We start from the raw sequence: 27009 nt of genomic DNA, 5'->3' as shown, positions 1-27009 counted from the left end.
AGTCATTTGCCGCCCTAGTTCTGTCCATATGGGAAATAACTGTGCTTTTTGCCTTGAGTACGGCGCCTGGCCTGCGACCTTCGGCTATAACAAACAAAAGACCTCAAGCGCAGTTTTCTTTTTCCTACACTAATCTTTCACCCTGTAAATGGCATAGATTTGTCATCTTCTCAGTTAATTCTACTCGATGGTTTCCTACTCTTTCACAAACTCAGCGATGTATTGACCTCGTATCATTCTTTTTCCTTTCTACTTGTTTAGAAAAATATTGGAGCCTGCTGGAATCTGATGGTCAACAATTTACCACAATTGATCAAGATAACGATGAAGACCCAAATCATAACTGTGCGGGGAAGTGTGAGATTGGGTGGTGGTTCAAAAATTGTCACGTTACTTTTCCACTTAGTCCGCCCTGCCCGATTAAACTGGCACATTGGATGGAAATGATAGTTAAATTAAAATGATAGTTAAATTAAAAGAAAACCCCGACAATTTTCGATTATTTAACCGATAAACCACGTTTCTCTCAATTTACCGGCTGATAAATCACTTGGAATGTTAAGGGAACACGAGAAAAGTTTGTAAACCACGAGGCAGACCCGAGTGGCTTACAAACTTTTCGAGTAATTAAAGTTTTCTTTCTTTCCTCCAAACCAATGGCCTTTACCACCTGGCCATGGTATGGTGCTGTTTCACAGAACGGGAAGTGTTTACGGTTTTCTATGGGTATACAGGCAAGTATGGGTCTACGTGATGTAATGATATTAAATATATAGTATGTTACTGTTTTCTTTATAATGATGCAGTAACTTTTTGGAAAGCAGAGGCCTTGTACTGTCCTCTCACTTGATCAGTATCTTTGTGCTGATTTTTTTTTTTCGAGTAAGCTTAAGTTTTTAAACGCATAGATTTTAATGTAAAAAAAAAAAAAAAAAGAAAACATTAGAATCCTCCGTTAGCTATTATGTTTTGGCCCCAATGGTGTGTGTTGGCCATTACCACTAATTTAGAATTACACAGTATCAGAACTTGCAATCTATCACTGTTTTTGGAGAGATGAGGCTAGAATTACATTCAATTGATACATTGGACACTTTATTGATTAAGATAGGTCCGAATAACTTTTTTCCTTTAATAACAATGACTTCTAAATGACTCGATAGGTTCACTTCTTAAACTATCAAAATGTTGGTGGCTCCAAACTCCCTGTCGTTTCGCTCTAAATTTTGCATACAGATAGATCTTTTCTTTTCTTTTATGGTTTAGCTATATAAAGTTTATAGTTTATTTAGTTTATATAAAGTTAAAGTTAAGATTGTTTCTAAACGGCAGATTCTCCCTATTAGCAGCCTTAAATTTAAAAAATACGATAGCAACTAAAAGGTGTAGATAGTATAGTACATTGAAGAACTGGTGTTAGAAAATGGAAAAACTATTTGAAGCCATCAGCAGCTCAATACTCTTGGGCCTCAGTGGTTCTACAACGGGTGTATGTTCCATTTTCATTTACGTGCATTTCATTGGTTCTTACGTAATTATGATCTATCGGAGGACACATGCTTAGATTACATCACCATTACCACAGTTTTGCTGCAGTCTATAATATGTGAAAAAGATAAATCACATGTTGCTTCCCTGGGTTAAACAGAAATTTGGGCATGAATTTGATGTTTTATTATATTTTAGGCCTCAAAGTGATTTTGCACTGTAGTTTTTAGGCTCTTAATACAGTTCCTAGATTGTATTGTTGTATTTTAATTTGTTAGGTTCTTTGAATGTTTATTCTCAATAAAAATTTCATTGTTGTATTTTAATTTGTTAGGCTCTTTGAATAAAAATTCTCAATAAATTTAATTCTTTAAGATACATGACCCCTATGGAGACCAGCCTTGGAGTTGAATGGGCTACCTTGTGTAAATAAAGTTTACTTACTCACTTAATTACTTACTTACTTACTTACCTACTTATTTACTTACTGGATCTGTACTGTAATAGATCACAAAAGACTTCCATTGTGGAAAACACATCAGTGACATATTTGGCTGCGCCTATTGTGCCATTTTTTTGTTCTTACCACAGTTCTCATCTGCGATTTATTGCTGAACAGAAGCACGGCAGCATGGACTTTATTTGTTAAAATAATATACTGTGATGTATGTTAAATATATATTTAAGAAAATTAGGAGACTATAAGAATCCACCGCGAGGTTAATATTGTTGGGTCATAATGGTTGTACAAGTAAATCGGCCTTTTTGTAGTGATAATTAAGCTTCGGATACAATGTATTAGTATATACACACTCAGTGATCTTGGCGTTTCAAGCAATCGGATTGGTCCGCTATCTCGGGCTATTCAACAATATACACCTCCGATCGAGTGGATAATGTGAAAAACAAACTGATGGGCGTAAACTTGCGTCTCGCTTAAGTTTCAGAGGCAGAAATTGTACAAATGCAAGACGAGGCTGTGCCTGATAATACAAATCAAAGGCTCTGTGAGCCAACTCGTGAATTGGATAAGCCAATGTAATTTGTGTGGTCAAAAGAAATGGGTGTTTGATTTCCATACTAGAGTATGAATCGTTCGACTGGTAAATGAGCATTATGAGGAATATGATGTGAAACTAAATTAGGCCCCAAAGACAGAAAATAAGGCCTGATTAGGATTTAGTGCAAGACAATCACTGTTCCGGATTTTACTGTAAAGGTTTGTGGAATGAAAGTTCAAAAGGGTGCTGTTTTGTTTATCATAAAACTATTGTTCTAATATTGAGCTCAGTATTTACTTGCGATGCAAGCATAGGGATAGGCTTGTAAAATCTTATGCGCTGGATGGAACGCACGGACATAAGGATAAGCATATATGCATATGATTATCAAAAACGTTGCCTTCTTTTTATGCTTATACTGTCTAGTTAAGACTTGGTTGGCATAAGCGTAAGGATTAACGTAAGCGAAAGACTTTCAGGCAATCAGCAAGCACTATACTGCTTATACCAACCATGTCCCTATTTAACATAACATCGACTGAGGACTTGTGCTCATGTTTATGTTGCAGCTGTGCCTATGCACCTGCGCATTAGCTTGTTATGTTTATACCTATGCTTGTGTTGCAACTGAGTACCGCGCTTGAAGCCTGTCTCGCACTTCTGAGATAGTTATTAGCATGAGGATGGAAATAAGTACAAGGATGTTCACACCACTCTAAAGTTTATGTTTTTCGGAATTTTTGTTTAAGTCAGGGGATACTCAAAACAAGGATTTTTTCCTTATTTTGAGAGTCAATTCCTTGAAATGTAAGGATCAAGATTTCTGCTTTTAAGAAATTTATACTCTCTAATGAAAGTTCCTCAGTTTAAGAATACCACCATTAAAAATAAGATTTACATTCCTTGTTTTAAGAATTATGACTTTGAATTCTCACTTTAAGGGTATTTCCACTATTGAATAAATATCTGAAATCCTTGTTTTTAGCAAGTATTCATTCTATGTAGAAAGGTTCTTCTTCCAACTAGATTTATGATAAATGCTTGCCAAATTTTCAGAAATATCTGTGGAATTGTGCTTATCGAATTCTCAAGGAAACATTACCGCAAATATAATTTGAAAAATTGTTTTACATTAATTTTTTTTTCAACACACTCAATGATCACTATTGCTGAGAAGAGAAAACTGGGAAACCAGTCGATTTTCAATCGTCACGAGTTATAAGTCACTCGATAAACGATTTAAAGTGAGACTCGTTTGTTTGTGAATAGAAACGAGACTCGTTTATAGAAGCGAGACTCGTTTGTAGAAACGAGACTCTTTTATATAAACGAGACTCTTTTGTAGAAACGAGACTCGAAACGAGACGTTTGTCGAAACTAGACTCGTTTGACGAAACGAGACTCGTTTTACGAAACGAGGCTCGTTTGGCAATTTTTGGCTTTTTGCGCTTGCACAGATAATTAGTAGAGTGTTTTAGGCGGGCCTCGGATTAAGGTTAAGGTTAGCGCTAAGATATTCGGGAAATGCGTTAAGGTAAGTTCTATTTTCTTTGTCTTGGGATGGTAAAGTGCAGAGAAGGCCTTGACCAATATTATTATATAGCTGGTAGCACAAATTTCAGCACATAAAAAAAGTACTGAATATTTGTGTAAAATAAAGTTTAAAGCTTCGGATCCTGGCCTATTACCAAAGTTAATTCATTCTTCCACAACAACAGAGATGGCAGAAATTAAAACCATCTCAAAGATTTAAATTCTAAATTAATGAGCGCTTTCTGATCCCACCGCTCTATCTCTCTCAGCATTATTTATTGAGCTATCTCGTTAAACATCAAAGACTACCCCAATGCACTAGTTTTCTGCTCGTTCATGCAAAACTATTGATATCATACTATCAGCTATCTCTGCAAATGTATTCTGGTCGCCTCTTATCTTCTGAACCATTGTTATTCCTTCAATAGTTCGCGCACACGGTTGTGGTATCACATCTGCAGCTGGTATATTTTTGAAGGCCCGAGGCAAATGTCCGAGGGGGTGACAGAGGAATTGCAATCATTTTCAGTTTTCTCTTCTCAGCAATAGGGATCATTGGAGCAAACAGCGCACGGTGAATCTCAATTATCACTTACTTATTTGTCTCACGTTAAACTTTCATCTTCTTTGAGAGATCACCAAATGTTTTCAGTTTAAGTTTGGTCATTGCGTCGCAGAATTTTACCATGGCGGATCTCTACCATATTTAGTTTAAGATACGCAGAGTTCGGATGGCTTTCCGCTTTCGTACCGAAGAAACACCATGTACTTTTCAAATAGATGAACAGAATTGACATTACAAGTAGTGGTCACATGCTTCTTGAACTACCTTTTGCAGATATCATCATACAAATCGTCAAATTCACCAAATAAGCTTTTAACGTTACTCTTAGACGGCTTATAATTCTCTCATTATCCAGGTCCTGAATCCTTGCCACGCCAGTCTCATAAGGGCCTCATACACGAGTAAGTCCCTTTAGAACTTCTGCAATAGAACCTCCTGCTATCACATCACACTCTACACACAGTTCCCGCCAGCCAGCATCGTGGAATCGCTTGCCAGTGATTGACAACATGATTCATGCTGTATGGAATACTTCCATTTTCATAACCATACCTTTAAGTTTCGCGCTTTGTTTCCATTGTTCCTCGCTTGCCTTTGCATACAGTGTTAAGTCAAAGACGACGACGATGCTCTTTAAGTTGAGCTTCTTCTTTACCTTGAGGGACTGCACGAGAGCCTCCATATTAGATAACCTGCTTTCGAATTTTTGTAAGTATGTAAGCTAATTGGCAGAAAATAGTACCTAGTCTTTATTTTGTTCTCTTTTTTAATAAGCTTTGACTTTTAGAAGCCTAATCGCTCTAGATTTTGGGCAAAGTGCGCCATAAAACGTGGAGGTTGCACAAGAACTTCAACGCACCCACCAGGCAGCGATGCCATCATCTTGGAAATTATTCACTGTGCCTTTCGAGTTTCACTATGTTTTGATTTAGTTTTCTTTCAAATAAAATCGTAAAATTGTGGCTTTTAGCCGAAAATAGTTTTGAAATAATATATTATGTTAAAGATACTGCTTTAGGTAACACTCTCATTCTCGCCCCCCTTGAGTGGTAATGAGAACCTACTTTGGCCCATGGACTATTTTTGTTGCTGCAAAACATGCGTGCTATAGTATATTTCTATCGAAGTATTTCACATTGAACATGATTCAGTTTGCTAAATCAAGTTATGCTCTTTTTTAAGATAAAAGAGAAATACGGAAATTTCACATGGTGCAATTTTTGAAGCTGATTTTCTTTAAATATTTTGATTTTGATTCACCGAAAAAATTAAATAAAAATGGCATTGCTTTCGTTCTGTAACAACTTTGAGCTCAAGTCGTATTTTTTGGAAATTGCCTTTGGTCAGTATAATGAAATTCATCTTACGATTGAAGTTTTCAACACCTTGGATGATGGTCATGAGTTTCAGTTTTTGGACAAGATTCAGCTCTCAGCATTGGGTATTCATCATTTAACCATGTATCACTCACACTGGAAACACTTGAATTCATCTTCTTATGCAAGAGGCACAGTTGTAGTGGTCATGGCATCAAGCAAGTCAGGAGTTCTTTTTTTTGTTTGCCATTTCTTGAACAAGCTGCTCCATAGGAAATCTAGAAGGGTTGTCTCTTCAAAATCTTAAAGGTGTAGACTTTCCGGGTTTGGAGAATGTGGCTATAAGAAAAACATAATCGTGTTGCTTTCACTCCACACATTCAATCGATTTCTTGTAGCTGTATGGCAGATTTGTGGTTTTGGGTCAATTGTAATCTTATTTGTATTATAAGGAACATAAAAGATATTCTTTAAATTATAAAATAGCATTTACAAGTGCAGAGAACTTCGCACATATGGAATTTAAAGTTCTCTGCCAATTTAAGTAAAGGTATAGGCTTTAAAAGGGATAATTTAATGTATCAAAAGCTAAGATTCATATATAGTTATGAAAGGAAACCCTCTTTATTAACATCTGAAGTTTATTCACTGATTACCCTACACGTGGGTGTGATGGATTTCCAGAAAGGTTAAATTTTAAGTGTAAACATATAGTGAAAGTGTGGCCTGAGAAAGGCTTTGAATGGCGACTCACCTCATTTCTGTATTTTCAAACACACAAACCTTTTTTCGCGATTTTCTTTACATATCAAGAAAAACATCTCGATTTCTCATTTGATGCTGATTACAGGATTGTAGCAAGCATGCCCGATAAACTTTTTTTCTTTTTTTTTAATTTCTTATTTCATGCTATTCTAAGATCTTACTTTTCTACGTTTACTGACATATCCGCTCGCTTGCATCGGCTCTACAATTTCTTCCTTTCTACTTTTTTATTCCAAACAAGTTAATAAAATGACTTCTATCTACTTGTACCTCTTTGGCAGGAACAACAGCAATCCATCGTTTCATGAAAAACATTTTCCCTTCATTGCTGCATGCAGCGGCTTTGGTTCGATTTTTCCACGCATCGAGTGGCAGTTTGTCAGTTTACAATGAAAAACTTTAATTAAGGCAAAAAAAACTGTTAAAACATCGATGGATCCCTTCAGAAAAACACACTTTCTGTGTTGAGTTCATCATTTTTTCAATCAGCCAATAAAAAAAAAAATTGAATAACCGTATTCTGATTCTTGCTCGCAAGAAAGTTGAGAAATTTCCAACTAATTCCATATATAATTAAACTATACCCGAGTGTTTTGAAAGGTAGAAACCAAAGAATTTGCTACAATATTTCTTTTGATTGTAAATTCTTGAATCAAGGTACTACACAAGGTCGCGCAAGCGTACCCTATCTATTCCATATCTTTATAAATGATCTAGAGATCCACCCTACTTACATAATCTAAATGGCTAACACCCATATAATCTAAATTTAGATCAGTGGGTTCATGCCGTGTCAAATGATCATCTAAGTCTTCCCAGTAGCTTATTAAATATGTATAAACATTTCGACCAATCAAATTCCTTCACTTGGAATGCGTAAGGGGAAATCCTTTACGAATTCGCTAGCTCTACTTGGTTTGGACGTTCAGGTATTATCGGCTTTGTCGTGTACTTTTGGCGCTTCTTCGTCACTATGACTGACAAGGATACAAGTAGAGCTCGCAAAAGAACATATAATAAAATAAGCGATGTACAAAAGTCAAAACTACAAGAATATTATGACGGCGGCATGAAAACATGCAGTTCTGATAATACGGGAAAGATTGGTGTGGCAGCCGAGGAAACTGGGCTGACTATTGATCAAGTAAAGGTAAGATATTTATTAGTTGGACTGAAACACTACCATGTTTGATGTATGCGGAATACCCCGCCACTTATTTACATCTCGTTGAATAATAATAGCGATCATTGTGGTGACTGCTTCTTTCTTCAAAGCGCACCGACATATGTAAATGATGTAGTGGTATATTGTCCTTCAGAATTATACTTCCCTTACTCTATGTACTGCACCAGCTTATCTTCTTAAAGGATTGAATCTTAAACAAAATTTTGCCCGTCATACACCAAGGTCAAGGAAGTTCACTGTACGATTGTACTATTCATAATGAGGCGTTGTGGTAGTTTGCCTCGTTAATTCGCCGGTAACAAAACGAAAAAGGGCCTGGGACTGAAACTGCGATCGCAAAGCATGCATGGATTGTTTGGCTGGACAGAAATCAAAATGGCGTCCATTGCGAATGATAGTAAGCTCTCAGAAACTAAAGAAGAAGGCTTTATTTTAACTGAAGACGATATACCTGGGGCTGTTTTGCAAAACAGAAATGTAGAGGCATGCAGTGTGGTACAGCTAAAGCGCTGGCTGATTTGTAGGGGAGCGAAAACAAGTGGTAAAAAGTCAGCTTTAGTCAGCAGGTAAAGGGTCAAATTCAGCTTTTTCGTAGCTCTTTCTTTTGCTCACATAAAAACCATTAATATTTCTGATGGAAAACATATTCACTTAAAGATTTTATACATTAAATCGTCTGCTTAGAACTCCATTAACATTATTTAAAATCGTTTTGCATAGGCTAAAACACTATGTAGAAAATGGCCTTGACAAGAAATATCTTAGAGACCCCGACAACGGCGCTAATATTATGAAGAAAAAAGCAGATCTTGGTTTGCTTGATAAGAGAGAGCCTCAAACAAATGGAAAATTTCCAAAAGAAGGTTTCAACTCTGATCTCAATGCTCTCCCTAAAGTGTCATTTGGAACCATCTGGCGTTACATGATCGACTCAGTTGACTCAAAAAAACAACTCTCAACTGCTAAACCTCTTGTAAAGGGGTTCAATTTTTATAAGTCTGGGAACGTACATTCTATTCACCATTTAAAGGAAAGTGGGAAGCACTTTATAAAGAGCCAAGTTCTCCCATCAATGAAAAAGAACTTAATATACCAATGTCAAATTGCTTTTTGTCTTTTAGAAAATTAGGTTTAACTAGCACAACTCCAACTGATGCTAACTCATCTTGACAATTAAACCCCTTATCAGCCATTACCTCGTCACCTCTTTTAAGTTTGCCAAGAAAGCCACTTTGCATTGTTATTTCTAGATCAGAAGTACTTCCTGGAAATAGTTCACTAACAAAACAGACAACTCCACTTGGTGTGATTCCTAATAAAGCTTTCATTGTGTTAGTGCTCTTATAGGATGAATAGCAGGCAGATTGGGCATCGAGTGACGATGGCTTTTCCATCTGGAACTCAGTGCAGTCTACAATGACAACAGTGTCAGGACAGATTTCTTTGAAGACTTTCGGCATATGAAATTTCAAAACATCATCAGGTGGTATCTGTATAAGTGGCTCGAACTCTGACCTCAAAAATCTCAGCCATGAGTTAGTTATCCTTGAAACAGACATGCGAGAAACATTAAACCTATGGCCCAAGTCTCTCTCAAACAATCCCAGTCGTATTCGCACCAAAGTCATTATGAATTCCTGGAATGCTGATAGTGCTCTAGGTCTGCCAGGTTGTTTTGTACTTTCTAAGTCACAGTATATTCTTTCATAATTGTAGCTTATATTCTTAGCTGAGTCTTTCACTAGGTTGTAACACATCATTAACATTTCATAATCAGAGAGTCCAGTGTAGAATGCAATGTCATCAGGATTATCTTTGTACTTCTCAATATTAAAAACTTCACTATTACTTGAAATAAAGTTCAAATGTTTGTTTTCTTTTGTTAACTGGTCACATTTATCTCTCAATTTTTTGTTTTCCTCTTTGAGTTTAGATACCTCATTCAATACCTCTTCCAATGATGCCAAATCTATGTCAGTTTGAGTGTGTTTAGAAAGATATTGATGTTGTTCTTCTCGAAAATTATTCAGTATTTCCTCAGGTTGAACTTCTCTCGTATAGTATGGATCCTCGTGCAGTGATTCAGTCGAGGTCGGTGTTGTTTGGGTTACAATGTTGGCATTGTTGTCAGAGTAACTGCTGTCAGTATCAGTAGTAGATACAACAACTGATGAGACTTTCCTTTTCTTTGGCCCAAAGTCATGCTTAAAGATTTCTCTCCTTGATTTTCTCTCTTTTGTCCATGGAAATATTGTTGGCAGATGATTTCTGCTGAGTTTTTGGCCACCTTCGAAGTGTTCAGAACAGATTCTCGTTTGGGAAGAATCCAGCTTTAGCGATTCGTTTCTAAGCGATACTTTGTAGTATTTCCGAGCCTTTTCGCACTTGGGAATCCTGTAATATTCCAGATTTGGTTTGTTTCTAAAGTTGTTGGTACACCGGGGCACACAACAGTTAAAATGATGTGGCATTTTCCTTCAAAACAGCTTTGAATTAGTCTCTTTTGAACAGGATAAATTACAACACATCTATGTCAACATGTCTTCCTGTCCAGCCAATCAATCCATGCATGCTTTGCGATCGACATTCGATCCCAGGCCCTTTTTCGTTTTGTTACCGGCGAATTAAAGGAAGCTCCCATGTTTTTTTTTAAATAATTGTTTTGTACCGTTTTATGCTCGAAAATACGCTTGCAGTCTGCAGTATAATCAATGATCAAGAATATACCGGTAAAAGAAGATAGGCGTTTACTCATTCGTCATTACAAATTATAAAGAATAATTATTTTGTGTTACCCTATTGAGAGCTAACGTAAGTAACCTTAGTGAAACATAGGCTAACCCTAGTGCCCTGTTGGCCAACAGAAGAGCTAGTTAGGCTAACCTGAGTGCTCTGAGGTTAGCCGGAGCACAAGTTTGGCTAATTGGAGCTGACAAGTAGGCTATCCTAAAAGTGTTAATAGTAGGTAGCCTGATAGCTAACGATCGAATCCTGGCTCGAAGTTTAAGTTACATCCTCAATCTAGAGTGGTTGAATGTTACATTTATCATCCATTCGACATCCATGTACATACCAAGAAGATCTACCTTTATTAATTTGTTGCCAGCCAATCATTCTGCTCTGGATCGAATATAATCTATTGATCAAGTAAAGTATACAAGCTCAGAGCTTCTGCGTGCAGCTTGCATGGGTATTAATAGGGTCAGGTCCTGCCAGGGGGTTCCCTGTGTTGCTTGTCTGAATTTAAAAAGCTACGGTGTCATTATTTTGTCTATATTTCTCCACCTTGTTGTTGTTGTCGGAATTTTGGTGAACAAGATCTTAATTTTTTCAGACTTTCATATATTATGCTATCACTACTTTTTAGGCCACGTCCCTTGTAGGAATTTACCCTGGCTGGGCCTCTATAGGGCCAGCAAGGGAAAGAGGGCAAAAAGGGAAGGGTTGCTATTGTAGCTTAAGGCATTTTGAAATACTTTATTTTAATGTGATACATTTATATAGAAATGGATTGGATATGCTAGACAAAAGGAAAAGATAAGTTCTGGAGTACAAGCAGCTCCAAAGCCAATTAAGATTCCGACGGGTTCACGTGGCTCACACTCCTACTATTATAGACTATTAACTATTATAGACCATTGCTAAAATAATTATAGGGTAAAATTAGAGGCAGTACAATCCTGGGGGATGGGTTTGCAAATCCCCCCCCCCCCCATTTAAAATAATTTTTCAGCATTTGTCAGGCAAAATGCTTAGAATTCAGGCAACAGTAGAATCAATTTTAAGGCAGTTCTGCATCAGTTTAATGCTAACACATTAGGAAATTATGTAATTTTTTCAGGCATGGAGGTCACAGTCCCCCCCTCCAAGTCCAAGGGTGCCTGTACGTCTATGGGTTTCGTTAATAAACCTCTACCAGTGAATTATTTCTAAGAAATGAATATTGTAGCTTTCTCTCCTAACTTTGTCTGCTGGATGTTAGTTTTATTTTGGTGCCAGAATACCAGATTTAAATCAATAATGGACAGTGGTTTTGTTAAATGTTTCTAAACCCCAGGAGGGGTACTTGCAAGGGTGGGGGTCCAACTGTAATATTAAGAAGCAGGACGAGACAGATATAAATGTCAACAGTTTTAATCAAGATGGCGGATCTATCTCCACGTGCTAGTCACGTGATACGTATACATAATCCACAGGGATACCATACTACACCTTCCCTTAAAGCTTTTACAGTAATCAAACAGACAATTATAAACGACATATCAAACAGTATAAGGGTCTACTGTAAACAAAAGCGATGTTCAAATGTTCAACGTTCAAGTGTCCTGAATAAGTCTCTGCGGCGGTTTTACTACTCTCCCTGAGCGAGTCGTGCACTTTCGGGGTGTCTGGTTCAGCTTTGTAGCTGCTCTCAGTAGGCTTGATCGCAGCTGTGGTCAGGTCTTTGCTGGTGGGCACTTTCGATTTTTTCCTCAGCATTTCTGTCTCAACGTTAGCTTCTGGTTGGGTGTCGGGTGTCTTTGTACAGGTATCTGCTGAAACTAGGGCTGCCCTGTTCCTTCGAAGCTGTGTTCCCTTGTCTGTTTCAACTATGTAGGATCGTGGTGATGAAGATGCCGCTAGGACTCTTCCCATCCGATCTTGATCGCGAATCCAAACTTTCTCTCCACTCTGAAGTTCTGGTAGGTCTTTTGCCTTGTATCTGCGGTCATGGTTGCTTTTCTGGTTGCTGCGGTGAAGTTCCTCTTTTGCATCTAGTTTTGCCAGGTCTTTCAGTCGTAGGTTTGGCTGTAGATTGTCAGGGAAGGTTGGTAACTGGGTGCGGAGTTGGCGGTTCATCAGAATTTCGCATGGCGCCAGGCCATTGTGAAGAGGTGCTGTTCGGTATGCTAGAAAACCGAGATAGGGATCATCGTTCTTTTTCAGGATATCCTTGACAGTACGTACCGCTCTCTCTACTTCACCATTTCCTCTTGCGTACGTTGGCGAGCTAGTAATATGAGTGAACCCGTAAATACTTGCAAACAGTTGGAAGAATTTACAAGCAAACTGTGGGCCGTTATCGGACACCAGTAAGTCTGGAATTCCGTGAGTAGAAAATATTTCTTTCATGGCTTTGATTACTGACTCGGACAATTCACTGGGACGTGCTTTAACTTCAGTCCACCTTGAGTAGTAGTCGACTACAATGAGATGTTTCTTTCCCTTTAGATCGAAGAGATCAGCGGCTAGTCTTTCCCATGGCCTGGATGGGAATGACGATGGCATCAGGGCTCCTTGGGCACTGGTCTGTTCTTAGCGCACGTAAAACATTTCGTCACCATGTCTGTTATCGCCGTAGTAGTCGCCGGCCACCACACAGACATCTTGCCTCGTGCTTGCGTCTTTGTTATCCCAAGGTGTCCTTGATGTAAGAGGTCAAGTATTTCCAGCCCCATTCCCGCTGGAATCACAATACGGTCATCATATAGTAGAATCTTGTCTATCACAGTTAAATGTTTCTTATTCTCCCAGTATGGACGGAGTATGGTAGAACTTGGCATGTAAGCCGGCCATCCTTCTAGGCAGTACTTCTTGATCATCCTGCATACTTCATCCTGGTCTTGGGCTTCACTGATATCTTGCAGCCGCTTAGGCGTTGCTGGAAGCCCTGCTACGATCTGTTGTGTGAAGCTTTCCACTTCCTCCACAAGATCTATGTTCTCATTTACATTCTTCTCGATACGAGCGCGTGACAACGTGTCTGCGGTAATTTGTTCCTTGCCGGGTACATATACGACGTCGAGTTCGTACTTCATGAGACGCATTCTGAATCTTAAGATGCGTGGTGGCATTTTGGAGAGATCAGTTGAAGTGAAAAGGGGTACTAACGGCTTGTGGTCCGTTTCCACTGTAAACTTCATTCCGAGTACGTAGTCGGAAAACTTGTCACAAGCCCATATCACAGCCACGGCTTCTTTCTCAATGACTGCGTACCTTTTCTCGGTTTCTGAGAGGGATCTAGATGCATAGTACACCGGCTTCCTGGTACCGTCCTCTTGGAGTTGTAGAAGAACAGCTCCAAGTCCAAAGCTAGAGGCATCGCTTGAGATGGCTGTAGGACGACTTGGGTCGTAGTGGGCAAGGTTTGTTGCAGATGTCAGTTCATTCTTGATTCCTTCAAATGACTGCTGTTCCCATTTCCAGATGTTCTCTTTTTTCAGGAGTTGTCGTAGTGGTTCGTTGAGATTGGCCAGGTTTGGTATAAACTTTGCCATTTGATTGACCATTCCCATGAAACGTTGGAGGTCGTTGACTTTCTGTGGGACTGGGAAATTGCGTATAGCTTCAGTTTTGGCCGGATCTGGACGGATGCCTTGTTCGTCGATAATATGTCCCAGGAATTTTACAGAACGTTTAGAAAACTCACATTTCTCGTTGAGCGTCACTCCGGCTACCTGTAGCCGCTTAAGGACAGTTCTCAGTCGTTCATCATGTTCCGCTTGTGTTGCCGCGTGTACAAGGGTGTTATCAATATGGCATACGACTCCCTTGAGGTCCCCCAGGATACTATTCATGGTGCGCTGGAAGACTTCTGGGGTTGAGGTGATCCCAAAGGGAAGACGATTAAAACAGTAACGACCGTATGGCGTGATGAAGGTTGTAAGTAGGCGGGACTCCTTGTCGAGAGGGAGTTGCAAAAACCCGCTGTTAGCGTCGAGTTTGCTAAAGACTCTACTTTTACTCAGCTTTGCTAGGCTTTCATCTACGGAGTACATTGGATGGACCTCTCTCTTAACGCTTTTGTTGAGTTGGACTGGGTCTACGCAGATGCGAATTTTTCCGTTTGGCTTGAGGACTGGGACTATCCCGGAGCACCATTCGGTTGGCTCTGTAACTGGGGAGATGACTCCTTCTTGAATCATCCTCTCTAATTCCTCCTTTACTTTAGGGAGTAATGGGTGGGGAACTCTTCTTGGTGTGTACAGGCACACTGGCTGGGCGTCAGGTTTAAGAGCAATACGATATTCCGTTGTCATCTTCCTGAGCCCGGTGAACAACTTAGGGAATTCCGTTCTAAAGTTAGGTACTTGCGTACTCAGTTCTTCAACGTCTGCGTCGAGGCGTTGGACAAGACTGAGATCGACACAGGCTCGTCTGCTGAGGAGCGAAGATGACTGGTTTTTAATGACGTAAACTCGTTCTTGGATCTTGCATTGTCTGTACTTAATCGTGGCTAGGAATGATCCAGTAACAGGTAGGCGGGTCCCCCCCGGCCCCATGAGTGTTTGCTGGATATTCTCCAAAGGCTGATTTTTTAACCAGGGTAATGAGTCACTGACGACGGATACAGATGCTCCAGTATCTAGCTTCTAGCAAGTGACGTTTTCATTTATCCCCACTTGAACGATCCAGCTGTTTTCCCCCCTTGGATTTCTGCTAGAAAGGGAATGTCATGATTTTCGTCTTCAATTTCATGTACTTTTTTCTTTTGTTGTGACTGCTCACTGTTTTGGCTTCGACAAACTGCTTGAAAATGGCCCCTCTTCTTGCATTTTAAGCAGGTGGCATTCCTAGCCGGGCATTGCTTCCGGTCTTGGTGTGGGTGGTTACCACACCAGGAGCACTTGTTGATACTCTGAGGGGGTTGTTTTTTCCCGGGGTGTTTTTGCTTATTATTCTGGCCTGCACGCTTGACCATGTTTACGGAGTTTGTGCTAGTTAGTGTACTTCCCCGTACAACCTCTCTACTTTGTTGTCTGGCTTCTGCCTGTCTACTAATTTGAACTGCTTCTTCTAATGTTAGCTTCAATTTGGATTGTAGTCGATCAGAGAGTGCATCATTTAACACTCTGACAATTATTCTATCACGAATAAGTTCATTTTTGAGTAAACCATACTCACAGTCATCCGCGAGTCTGTATAGGTCTTGTATAAACGAATCCACGGGTTCTCCCGGTTTTTGGACTCTTTTATTGAATTTGGCGCGCTCAACCAGCACGTTGCGACGGATTTCATAGTACTCATTAAGGGTTGTTTTCACCTCTTCGTACGAAGCTTTTTCTTCGTCGATATTTAGGGTTTTAAGAATATCATCGGCGCATTCACCCATCACGTAGAGTAGGGTTCCGACTTGCTCGATGTCTGGTTTATGTTTGAGGCCAGATGCAATCCGATATCTTTCGAAACGATGAAACCATTTCGACCAAAGTTCAGCTTGTTGTGGTGAATTTGCTCCGCTGAATTTTTCCGGAGGGAGATTATTCGCCGTTTGAGCTTGAAGTTGAATTGGTCCTGGATCAGAATCTTCTGTATCAGGCATTATGTAGGGATAACACCGCGGCCACCATGTAATATTAAGAAGCAGGACGAGACAAATATAAATGTCAACAGTTTTAATCAAGATGGCGGATCTATCTCAACGTGCTAGTCACGTGATACATATACACGTGACACGTGATACGTATACGTATGCCTGGGGACAGGCAGCCAAAACGCACCTAAACAAGATACTCCATCTTCAAAAATGGGTAGCCCATTGATGAATTTCTCTAATAGTTTAATGTTCACGCTGTTCAACTTTTTATCTCTACCAATATTCTGTCTTTATCTTTAATCTAGTTTAAAAGTTGCTCTACCTTAATGCATGATGTCTATTCGCTACTTTCGCATGACCCATAATGCTTTGCGCCTTGGGGGTAACCACAGTAAACAAAATGGCGGATCTTGGTACTCAACGCAAGGTGAATCTGAAACTCCCAAAAACCTTCAAAGAAGTGTCCAGTTTAACTAAACCGAGGCTGAAAGAAGTCTGCAAAGTATTATTTATTGATTTTGAAAAATCAATTGGTAAAAAGGCACTTGTCAACGTCGTATGTAACGCTTTAAAAATCTCTACTTCGGGTCTTAGAAGCAATGCTACCAAACAATCTTCTACTTCGTGCACCAACACTCCAACAATTATGTACCTTCAAAAACTAAAAGACTGGCAGAAGAACTTAAATGGAGTACCATTACTGATGGAAGAATCCATAGTAAAAGAGTACTTGATCGGAGCTGGATATGACAAGAAAGCAGTGAGAAAATACAAAACACTACGTGCTTGGGAGCACAAGCAGGGAATTCATTCAGTCAAGTAAGTTTACAATTGAAATTAGCAATATTGATCTGTTTTAAAAGTTGTTAAATTGATTTTTTATTTGCCTTGTTTCTTTAGAGTTCATTTGCTTCCTGAATACAAGAACTTTTGGGCTCTCAGAGGCAGTTGTAATCCCTCGTTTTTGTACGGACCGTGAAGAAAGTAAACTGATGTACTTGGTACTACAAAGGTCTACAAGCAAGCCATTGTTTTCCCACTGCACATGTACTGTTGGGTATGTTTGTTCAGCCATTTATAAAACAGCTCATACACGTAGCTGTGAATGATTTTTCTGATGTAGTATTAATTATTTATTTATAGATTGAGAGGTGACTGCAGCCATATTGGAGCACTTCTTTTTATGCTCTGTGATGTTGTGGCAGAGTGGAAACAGCAGCTTCCACCAGATCTCACTTGCACTGATTTGCCATGTTCATGGTCTGATCCTAAAGGTAACAGCATTTCACTTATTGTTAAAACATTTTTAATTTTCCTTTTTGTGGAAACATTTTTGTAATATATATATATATTTTTTCATTGCCAGGTGTCAAGGTTGAACCAGTCCTTGTGGAAGATATAAATTTTTATGAAGCCAAGTTTGGAAAGGAGCCTCCTGTAAAGAAATTGAAGCCTACTCCAACCATAACAGAAAAATATTATGGTATTGATGATCTGGAAAAACAAAAAATGGAGGAACACAAAATTAACTTGAAAAGAAATGTTTATGATGCAAATCTAGGTAGTCCATTGCCACCAATCTACCACATTCTTGGTAGTAAAGAAAATTACACTATATCTGAAACTGTACTTCATAATCTTCCTGATTTTATGACAGCTGATGACATAAATCTTGTTTTTTGTCATGAAATACAAGTTGATTTTGAAGATAATGAAAGAACCAAACAAGAGAACATTATAAGCCCTATAAAGGATCATCCAGCATCCTTATCTGATATTCTTAGGAAAGCAGATTCAATCATTGAGAAGATTAGCGTGGATGATGACAGAATTAATGAAATTGAAAATGCCACAAGAGAACAGTCGAGGAGCTCCCAGTGGCATGCTGAGCGCTTCCCTAGAATCACTGCATCCAAGTGTACGCGTGCTCTTATAAAAGAAACAACAAGCCCCACCAAAGCCATGCAAGAAATCCTCTGTTACAACAAAGCCTTTATATCACAATACATGAAGGATGGAGTCAAATCAGAACTGGAAATTATTAATCAATATTCTAAATGCACAGGGAATGAAGTACAGCCATGTGGATTTTTTGTATCCAAGTCCCATCCATTCTTGGGTGCCTCACCAGATGGACTTGTTGGTGATAATGGTTCCATTGAAGTCAAGAAAATTCATCCCCAGGACAGTGAAACACTAGAAACTGCTCTCTTGAGGCTTAACATTGTGAAAGCTACTGATAGCATAAATGAAAACCATCCATACTATTATCAAATTCAACAGCAGTTGTTTTGCACTGGAAGAAAGTGGACAGATTTTATTACTTCAGATGGCATCAAGTTATTTATTAAACGAGTAGTATACAACCCTGAGTTTTGGAACACTAAGTTGTCAAGACTTGAGCAATTTTATTATAATGTACTGCTACTGGAGCTTGCGTACCCTAGAGTGAAGGATGGTTTGGAAAGGATAGGTAAATTAGGCATTGATTTCTCCACTTTATCTACCTTAAGGCAAGAGTAACGATATTTCAATCTGCTTTGGAAGTATGGGTGAACTATGCATTGTTTTTTCCTACTTTATCAAGGGATATAGAATCAAAATTGAAAGGAAGATTACGATTAACCATAATGAAAATCACTCTAATATAGGTGACATGTATAGCTTTTTTGCTTAAATAGATTTCAATGGAATAATATGCAAGTAATTCTATTTTCAAACTTTAATAATAATTTACTTGCTTCACAGCCAAGACTCTAGGTGTTGCTAACATTTTTACTTGGTAATATATTATAAACATGAAAATATAAGAAATATAAGAAATCAATAAAAATAGCCAGTTCTTGTTTCAAAACTGTTTGTGCTCACTTTAAAATTGGTGTCTGAAAATTAACTAAATATGCACATACAGTAAAAATCTGTTCTGCCAAGTGAGCCATACTCAGTCGGACTTCATTATCAAGAATGTGATAAGTTTTGATCCTTTGAATTGCCCTTTCGACATGAATTCTGGCTTCTGCTATTTTTTCAGACCTTTCCCCCTCCTCTTTTTTCATTTGTGATCTCCCTTGCCCTTTAAAATCCGGAACCTTAACCCCACTTTCAAGCATTGTATCACTAATATCAGACCCCCTATCACCCATAACTTACGTGTAGTTCAAGTCCCCTTCGCTTTGGCTTTGGAATTTCAACATACTGTGTCGAGTCCGTTTTTAAACTGTTCTTGCTCGACCTAGATGTCTTAATCGAACTATGGCTGTGGATAAATATTGATGGCACGAATGCCTTGTCACTTGGATCGTCAGACTTTGCACCTCCAACAACGTCTTATACGTTGCAACCAAGCTCTTCTTCGCCTTTCTTCTTTTGGAATTCTGTAGAACTTTAAATCTGGATTTCGTTTACGGTTATTTGAGCAACCATGGGCACAATAAAAGTCACTTTTACCCATTCTAGAACATGTCAACAACCAGTCCGTCCGACGAGAATCCAAGATGGCACCCACTGAAGTCCAGGTTACCCCCCAAGGCGCAAGGCATTATGGGTCATGCGAAAGTAGCGAATAACAAAGTCGTGCTATCTAACATTTCTCCTCTCTTTAGACCCATTAAAGATGCTCATCATTATAACACACGATCTTCTACCGCTGGTAACTTCTATATTAACTACTCTCGACTAAATCACTCCAAGAATTCTTTTTCCTCTATGACCACAAAAATTTGAACTGCATTCCTGATGTTTTGAGAGAGCTCCCAAAATATAGTTTCAAGAAAAAAATAACCGAATCCTTACTTCAAATCCTTCTAGATCAGGATTCTTAAATCCTGATATTGATATATTAATAAATGAAATGTCAAGAAACTAGATTTCGTTAAAATAAAGAGTATTTTGAGCTTTTCCTGTTTTGAATTATGTGCTCGTGGCTTCGTGATTAATATACCTACATTTTTGTATTCACTTTTGTGATTGACATCTGTACCTTTATAATTGTTATTTATTTTTTGTCATTAGAATAATATTATATTAATATGTAATTGACATGTTTCCCATACTACCTGCTTCGATTAGCTTCGCTATATTGCAGGTAGTCTTAATTTATAATTTAAATTGTGATTATAAATAAAGACGTTGTTCAAAAGGAACAATCTGTTTAAAACGTTGCAGTATCTCAGAGATCAAGGATTCAAAGCCCGCACAGGCCTAGAAATTTTTGTGAACACTTTATTTTTATTGCCGCTTAATTACTGTAGTGCTCAATTCTTAATCCACAGTTCACGTATATGACTTCATTTCACAACCATTAAAAATATGATTAGTCGCCCATTCAGATAGACGCGTCTTAAAGGAACTGACAAATACTTGATAAAAGTCAAAATTTTGTCTCAGTGATTGACATGACATCTTGGTAACACTCACCCTTGTGCCCATTCTTTGACTGCTTTGACATGCAGTCTCTCTCTGTTTGTGATGTTACTCCTGGCAGCTAACCCTTCAAGGGATACCAAGCTGCTCCTCAGCTCTTGATCTGTGTGGATTCCTTTTCCAGATGAGATCAGGTCTAAGCCACACGAGATCACATGACCCATTACTAAAATAAAAACAGGTGATGTCATTTAAATGGGACACTCCACAAAAATGATACCATAAATTAATACTCTTAGAATGAAGGTCTGGTTTGTCCTTGAAGCCAGATTCTCAAATACTTCCCTAGCACTGAACCACAGAAACTCTCTCGCATATGTTACACCATTTCTGGGTTCATGTCACATCCACTGAGCATATTGTTAGCCAATTAGGATAATCAAAGTTAAAAGCACCCTCATGTACACAGACAAAATAAGAAAGACATTCCTTCATAACCTAGATCTACTGCTCTCTAGAAGTCACCACAAATCATTTTTAAATCACCCAGTCACTAATATGGCTATAACTGAATAATCTAAGCTGTTCAAATTTTTGGAAAGGAATAGTGACTTTGGCCAAGCAGTTGATATATCCAAATTATTTCGTCACTCCCACCTACGCAGCCCCATACAGTTTCTTTTGAAACTATCAGCCTTTAGTCAATTTCACTGATAGGAACTAAAAGGAGTGCAAAGACTTAATCACTAAAATGGCAATGGGAATATCCAAGGAAGAATATTTATTTTTGCATATGAGGTATTAGTTTTCAACAACTCAATTAACTCAATATTTGTTTAAATGATTACGATAATAACTCACATTTTTTTTTATATTCAATGTCCTTGACACAAGTATCTACCTAAATCTTATCTCTTCAATAAGCAATAGACTATTCTGTCCAGAATTCTCTTCAGTCCATGCCAATAAAAAGTTGCACATTATAATTGGTATTCAAAGTGCTGAATAGAAAAGTTCTCACCGGCCAAAGTTGGGATCTGCTGCTAATATCTTCGAGACAGAGCCCTCAATTTCATTGACACTGTTGTCATCATACCACCCTGTCTACTAAAACCAAAAGAAAAAAAAAACAACCAACAAACAAATAAATAAACCAGATACATTTTTTCCCACAAGGACATTAGTTGTCACCAGGCTTAATTGTCATATTTCTCAGGAAAAAGCTACATGGAAGTTATGGCATGACCCCAATCATTAGTTACCGTTGGTGATCAACTCAGTTGACTAAAACCAATCCATCTTATAATAATTACCCCCATTAACAGAGCACCATAGATTATTTACACTCATCACTGCTATTCGTCAATGGTTATGAGAATTACTGCAAGATTCTGAATAAGCCCTGGGGCTTGTATTTTTCAAAGGACCTTTTAGGAGCTTATTTTTGGAAGGAGCTTATTTTTGGAAGGAGTTCATTTTTGGAAGGAACTTATTTTTGGAAGGAGCTTATTTTTGGAAGGGGCTTTATTTGGAAGGGGCTTATATTCCAAGAGGCTTATTATAGGAGGAAAATTTGCATTTCAACTGGCTGGGCTTATAATTGGAGGGAAATTTGTGTCAAAATGTTTGAATGTGCAACTGGTAATTATTAGGGTTTTGACTTGAGATTGATGATATCAAATTAATCACATTGAAAATGCCAAGTTCAAACAGTCAATGGCAATAAACTTTGTTAGAATGGAAATACAGTAAAAACAGTAACATAGTTCAGGCTCACAGTTCATGCTAGCTATGAAAAGTGTGGAGCACCAGAGGGAGTTTGGGTACAGGATGACAGGATTGAACTTCCTTGCAAATACTTTGTCTATGGACCAAATGAATTCAAGGCACGAGTGAAGACTTGTTGACCTCATTGCTTTAGTGCATGGAATCATTCTTTTATGACTAAAAAGGCTTCCTGATAAAAGTGGTTATATGTAGTTTGCTTTGGTTTGTATTATATTTCCAAATACAAATCCCAGGGGGTTATATTCAGAGGGGCTTATTATACGAGGTATTTTTGCATTTCAAATTTGGGGGCTTCTACATGGAGGGGTTTGTACACAGAGGGGCTTAATATTTTTGGAATTTTATGGTAGCCACTTAAACTTAATTTTTATTTAGAAAAATGTAGTTGCTCATATCTTCATAAAGATTTTCCTTGTTATTCATTTTGTAGCAATCAATTAATGGTTGCAGGCTGGGCAAATCTAGATTTACACTTCTCCCACATTGATAATCATACATATTAATTAGGGTTTTTCAAGTTGATCATAAAAACAAATTAATATCTTGCCATACTAGAATTGTGCACAATAAATAAAAATTAAGATATCTGTATCAGTTAAAATTAGTATTTTGATTCTTACGATATTTCACTTTAGCCCTAGCTGACACTTGTATAAATTTTCAACCAAAGCCAACCTGTGTTAGGGTAGCATCAAACATTTTTGCTGCATCATTGCTACTTGTTGTCAGTGGTAATCCGTCACTTCTCTAAGCCTACAAAAACAGAGAACAAAAGGTTATTATTATCTTCATGCTTCCCATTGATAACTGAAACCTTCCTTATTCCAAGTTTCAAAATCCAAGCAACTACACTACTTACTCTAGCCTATTAGCAGTGTGGTTCAGTTGTCAAGTAATATTTAATGCTGTGTCAATTTTTTTGGGTGACCAACATTTCATTCCTGGCAACCACTCCATGATTTTAAGTGGTAAGGAAACACACCTCCTCCCAGAAATTGTCTTAAAAAGTGATGCATAAAAATAGAGCAGTTTTCATGTGAGATTCCCCTATCACTTTGATTTTGCTTAACCCCCCTCTGGGATAAGTCCTAGAGACTTGTTCCATGACTGTTCTCCATCAACAAGACTAAAAACTCTAAAAGCATACACAACTCAGCCACTCCCATATTCATTCCCTTAAGGCAACTGGCTTGTTTTTACTTTGAGCTCTTATTGACTCCTAGCCAACAGTTTGTTGCCATTTAACAAATGGTAAACACCACCGCATAAACTCTAATTATTGATGCACACAGGAGGTTGCTACGCACAAAAGATGCATAAGAGTCATGTGAGGTGACAGCTGAGAGAGACTCTGGGTTAAGCAAACCTCCAACATGTATGCTGTGGTGTTTACCACTTGTTTTATAACATAACACTGATACATTTCAGCAAAGAGCCCCCCTCTTAATTAGCAAATCTCATGAAACCAAACAAAATAACAAGTATATGTGGAAAACTTGTCTTTACATTTGCTCATGCCTCAGGGTACACCCATGGACAAATGGTGCAATTACTAAGTTGACCAACCAGAGCACAGACTTTACTGTGGTTATGTTTAACTTATAATAGTCATGAGGCTAAGGGTGACCTTGTTATGTTACAGGCATTGCTGCTTTTCAAATGAAAATTAATCCTTTGTTATCATGCTAATTAGATACAGGTCTCTATCACAACAAGGTCACCTTTATCTCATTGCAAATCAAAAGCTTGGCAACCAAGTACGTAACTGTAAAATGGTCTATTTTAACTGAATATTCTGATTTTCTGTTATCATTATTTTGATTTTGTTATTTGGTCACTCCATCAAAATGCTAATAAAAAATGAGAACCATAATTGAACTTCATAAGCCAATGGAGTGAGTCAAATTAGTAGTCAATCATTTAAGTGGGTTTAGAATGCAGTGAACAGTGGCCTGTCTTCATCCAAAAATAAAAAAAAATAAATAAATAAAATTAAATTAACAAGGTGTTTTAACTTGTAATGATTACATAAGGCATTGGTTTAACAAATGGTCCAAAAAGGCTAAATGCCTGGCACTGCAAACCTAATAATAGTATTCCATGTTTGTTGAAAAAATGCAGAGGGATTCTAAAAACTACATCAGAGGACAAATTTTCCCAAATCAAGCAATATTTTACATTAGTGATTGCATGGTATGCCCAAATTATGACATTTCTTCGACTAAAAACACCGACAACTTGAAATTTTTGGGATCCATTGACCTCGTACGTAAGACAACCACCTAATTAAGTCTATCAAGGAGTTTGAAAGAAGCTTTCGGCAAGGAGTGGACGTCATAATATGCACATTGTAAAATAGATTATAGTGAAACTGTGAAGGGTACGATGCTATAAAAACAAAACATAAACAAAAAATATTCGCTCCGAGTTCCAAGGGGAGCTAGGACACGCTGAACCGGCGGTTAAATAACGCATTTATTTCAGTTCAGGTCTATTCAACTCGTTTTCAGTTTGTTCCTCCCAAAGTCTTCCAACTAATGATAAACGAGGTGGGACACACTTACCTACATCAAATGACGACTGAAACGTTATTTAGTGTACCATGACTGTGCATAACACGTTGACTCGTGTTAACAAAATTTCCTGCTTAAAGATAAAACCCAATATTTTTCACTTACGTCAAGATCCCTTCAGTTACTATGCATATAAGACATTCCGAGAGAAAAAAAATGCAGTTTTAGTGTGCTTAATGTTGCTTTACTTGTTACTTTTGTGATAACTGCACACTACAGAAAACGGAAAAAGTGCGGCCCACTGTAATGAAGTCAGCGGTGCATAGCAGGAAGCAAAATCTGGAACCAGAAATCAGGTGTCGGAAAGCGTGAAGTAAGAACAACGGAATATGCTCTCAGTGTTGCCTTTTATTTAGCTAGCAGGCGTAATTTTGGCGGGCGAGTGCTCAGTGTTATCTGGGTGAAAATTAGAGCTGCCATCTTTGACTTTTTTACAGCAACGGAGGGCTGGGAAGAGAAATAAATATTTACAAAAGGGGGCGAGCAAGCGGCAGTAAAAAAGAGAGGGGAGGTCAGTGGGGCAACGAATATTTTTCGCCTTTCCCCATTCCCCACCTCTTTTCCCCACCGTTGACTCTAACTCCAAATCAAATATGGCAAGTTAAATAAACGATTGCACGCTTTATTCGCCCTAATAAGATGCTTGCACTAGAGCCTTCATTATTTTATTTATTTGTTACTATTATTATTTTTTTATATTCCCAATTTTGTCAACTATGAACATCTATTTTTCGGAAAAGTCTCCTGTTGCATACTCTGTTGCCTCACAATTAGGACAAATGACGTTTGCTTTGGAGGTCAAGCGCTGGTCCCAGAAGCAAGTGGAGGGTTTTGTGGTGGGGAAGAGGGATCACAAGAATATGGTGTATTAGGCAGAGGTGGTGGGTGCTCAGGGGAGGCAGTGGAGCCCATGAAAAACAACCTGGAGTGAGAGCAAGCTCTCATTGCAGTGGCAAAGATTGCTCAGGTTTAATTGGAGGAAACTCGAATGATGATGGTCTTGTACAAATTGCCGAATCGCTAGGCTTATTCCTAGGGCGAGGTCGAGGTCGTTGGCCGAGGGTGATACTCAACAAACAGGGAGCAGTTTGTCCAAAAGGCTTACCGAAATTTTATTTGTCGAGTAAACGTCGCTCACCGTTTTATAACGAACAAATAGTTAGGGATAATTGAATTCAGGTATTAAATGAGTGAAAGTTCCATCGATTAATTCAAATGTAAACAAATACTCTTTTAACTTCCAGAAATACTTTCTGTTTTACTTTTTGTTGAGGTTCTTGGCAGTATTATAGAATTAAAAACAACATCCTTTTGTAAGAAAAATCTCTTAAGGATTTTGTTTGTTTGTGCGTTTCAATGTTTGTTTTTATCTCTTATTGGTTCGCTGGTGAAGCTTATTTTCCCTGCGTGACAGGCATGTCACGACGGCGACTGATGAATTAAAGCGCGAAACGTATACGTAAAAGTTTGACTGAGGGGAGTTTTTTCTTTTTTTTTTTTTTTAAGATCATTCTAGCTAACCAAGAGTTAATTAAGACATCAAAGTTTTTACCGTTAAATTCCTATAAATCAACATAGGTTACGCTTTGCACCCAATGTGGCCATTTTTAAAGCATTTTAGAATACATGGTACGCTGCAGTTCATAACATAGGGGTAGTGATGTAAGTGATAATGGTAATGATAATTATTCAAACTCAATCCGCCGGTGGTTTAATTTTTTTGTTTTATCGAAGGGGTGACTGAGGTAGAAAAAATATTTTGAACCATAGGAAAATATCTTTTATTTCCATTTTTGAGATCTGTTTTAAAAAAATAAAAACAGCTTAATGATACAGAAATATTTGATGTGGAAAATGTGTGCGTCAATGATGGGATAATCTGTGTTTAGAAATTGAGTACTGGTGCGAAAAAATTACAATTTCGGTTGCTGAATAATGGCCATCTTTTAGTATGGTCTTTAGGGATCAATTCGGTTCAAAAATTCTTAATTTGCACTTGTCCAGTCATTCCAGTTATTTTTCCATGTAGTCATCAGCGCTTTCTACGAAACTAAAGTAAATTCTCTTTTCTATTTTAGTTAGACGCGTGTCTTTAACAAATTACGTGACGGAAATTCTTGTCATTTAACTTTGAAT

General features: G+C 38.1%; 2 protein-coding genes, 1 long non-coding RNA gene and 1 pseudogene across 7 annotated transcripts in view; 2 read left to right on the top strand and 2 right to left on the bottom strand.

Annotated features, from left to right (window-relative positions):
• LOC111347678 (uncharacterized) overlaps positions 1–27009 on the top strand; it is a 724620-nt gene that overhangs the window by 21965 nt on the left and 675646 nt on the right. The gene's annotated exons all lie outside the window — the stretch shown is intronic.
• On the bottom strand, positions 8268–10362 carry LOC148737670 (uncharacterized). The gene has a single exon (XM_088747373.1). The coding sequence runs from the start codon at positions 10323–10325 to the stop codon at positions 8901–8903; it is 1425 nt and encodes a 474-aa protein (XP_088603499.1). The 5' UTR covers positions 10326–10362; the 3' UTR covers positions 8268–8900.
• On the top strand, positions 16466–19004 carry LOC148737669 (uncharacterized; annotated as a pseudogene). The gene is made up of 4 exons (XR_015996186.1): positions 16466–16969; positions 17051–17207; positions 17294–17424; positions 17517–19004. The product of XR_015996186.1 is annotated as an uncharacterized LOC148737669 (transcript).
• LOC148737668 (uncharacterized) lies at positions 18991–25102 on the bottom strand. 4 transcript variants are annotated; one of them, XR_015996182.1, is made up of 4 exons: positions 24865–25102; positions 22976–23053; positions 21534–21619; positions 18991–20738 (listed from the first exon to the last, which is right to left on the bottom strand). It is a non-coding gene; the product is annotated as an uncharacterized LOC148737668 (long non-coding RNA). The 4 variants fall into 4 exon arrangements; XR_015996180.1 differs by having other exon boundaries at positions 21534–21616; XR_015996183.1 differs by having other exon boundaries at positions 24979–25102.

Source organism: Stylophora pistillata, chromosome 2 (assembly GCF_964205215.1).
Source record: "Stylophora pistillata chromosome 2, jaStyPist1.2, whole genome shotgun sequence".
NCBI classification, from domain to species: domain Eukaryota; kingdom Metazoa; phylum Cnidaria; class Anthozoa; order Scleractinia; family Pocilloporidae; genus Stylophora; species Stylophora pistillata.
Note: the sequence above shows the minus strand (reverse complement) of the source record. Positions and strands in the feature narration are given on the sequence as shown.

Bases quoted from the DNA above. Each gene is read 5' to 3' on its own strand.
- LOC148737670 (XM_088747373.1), bottom strand. From the start codon at position 10,325: ATGCCACATCATTTTAACTGTTGTGTGCCCCGGTGTACCAACAACTTT.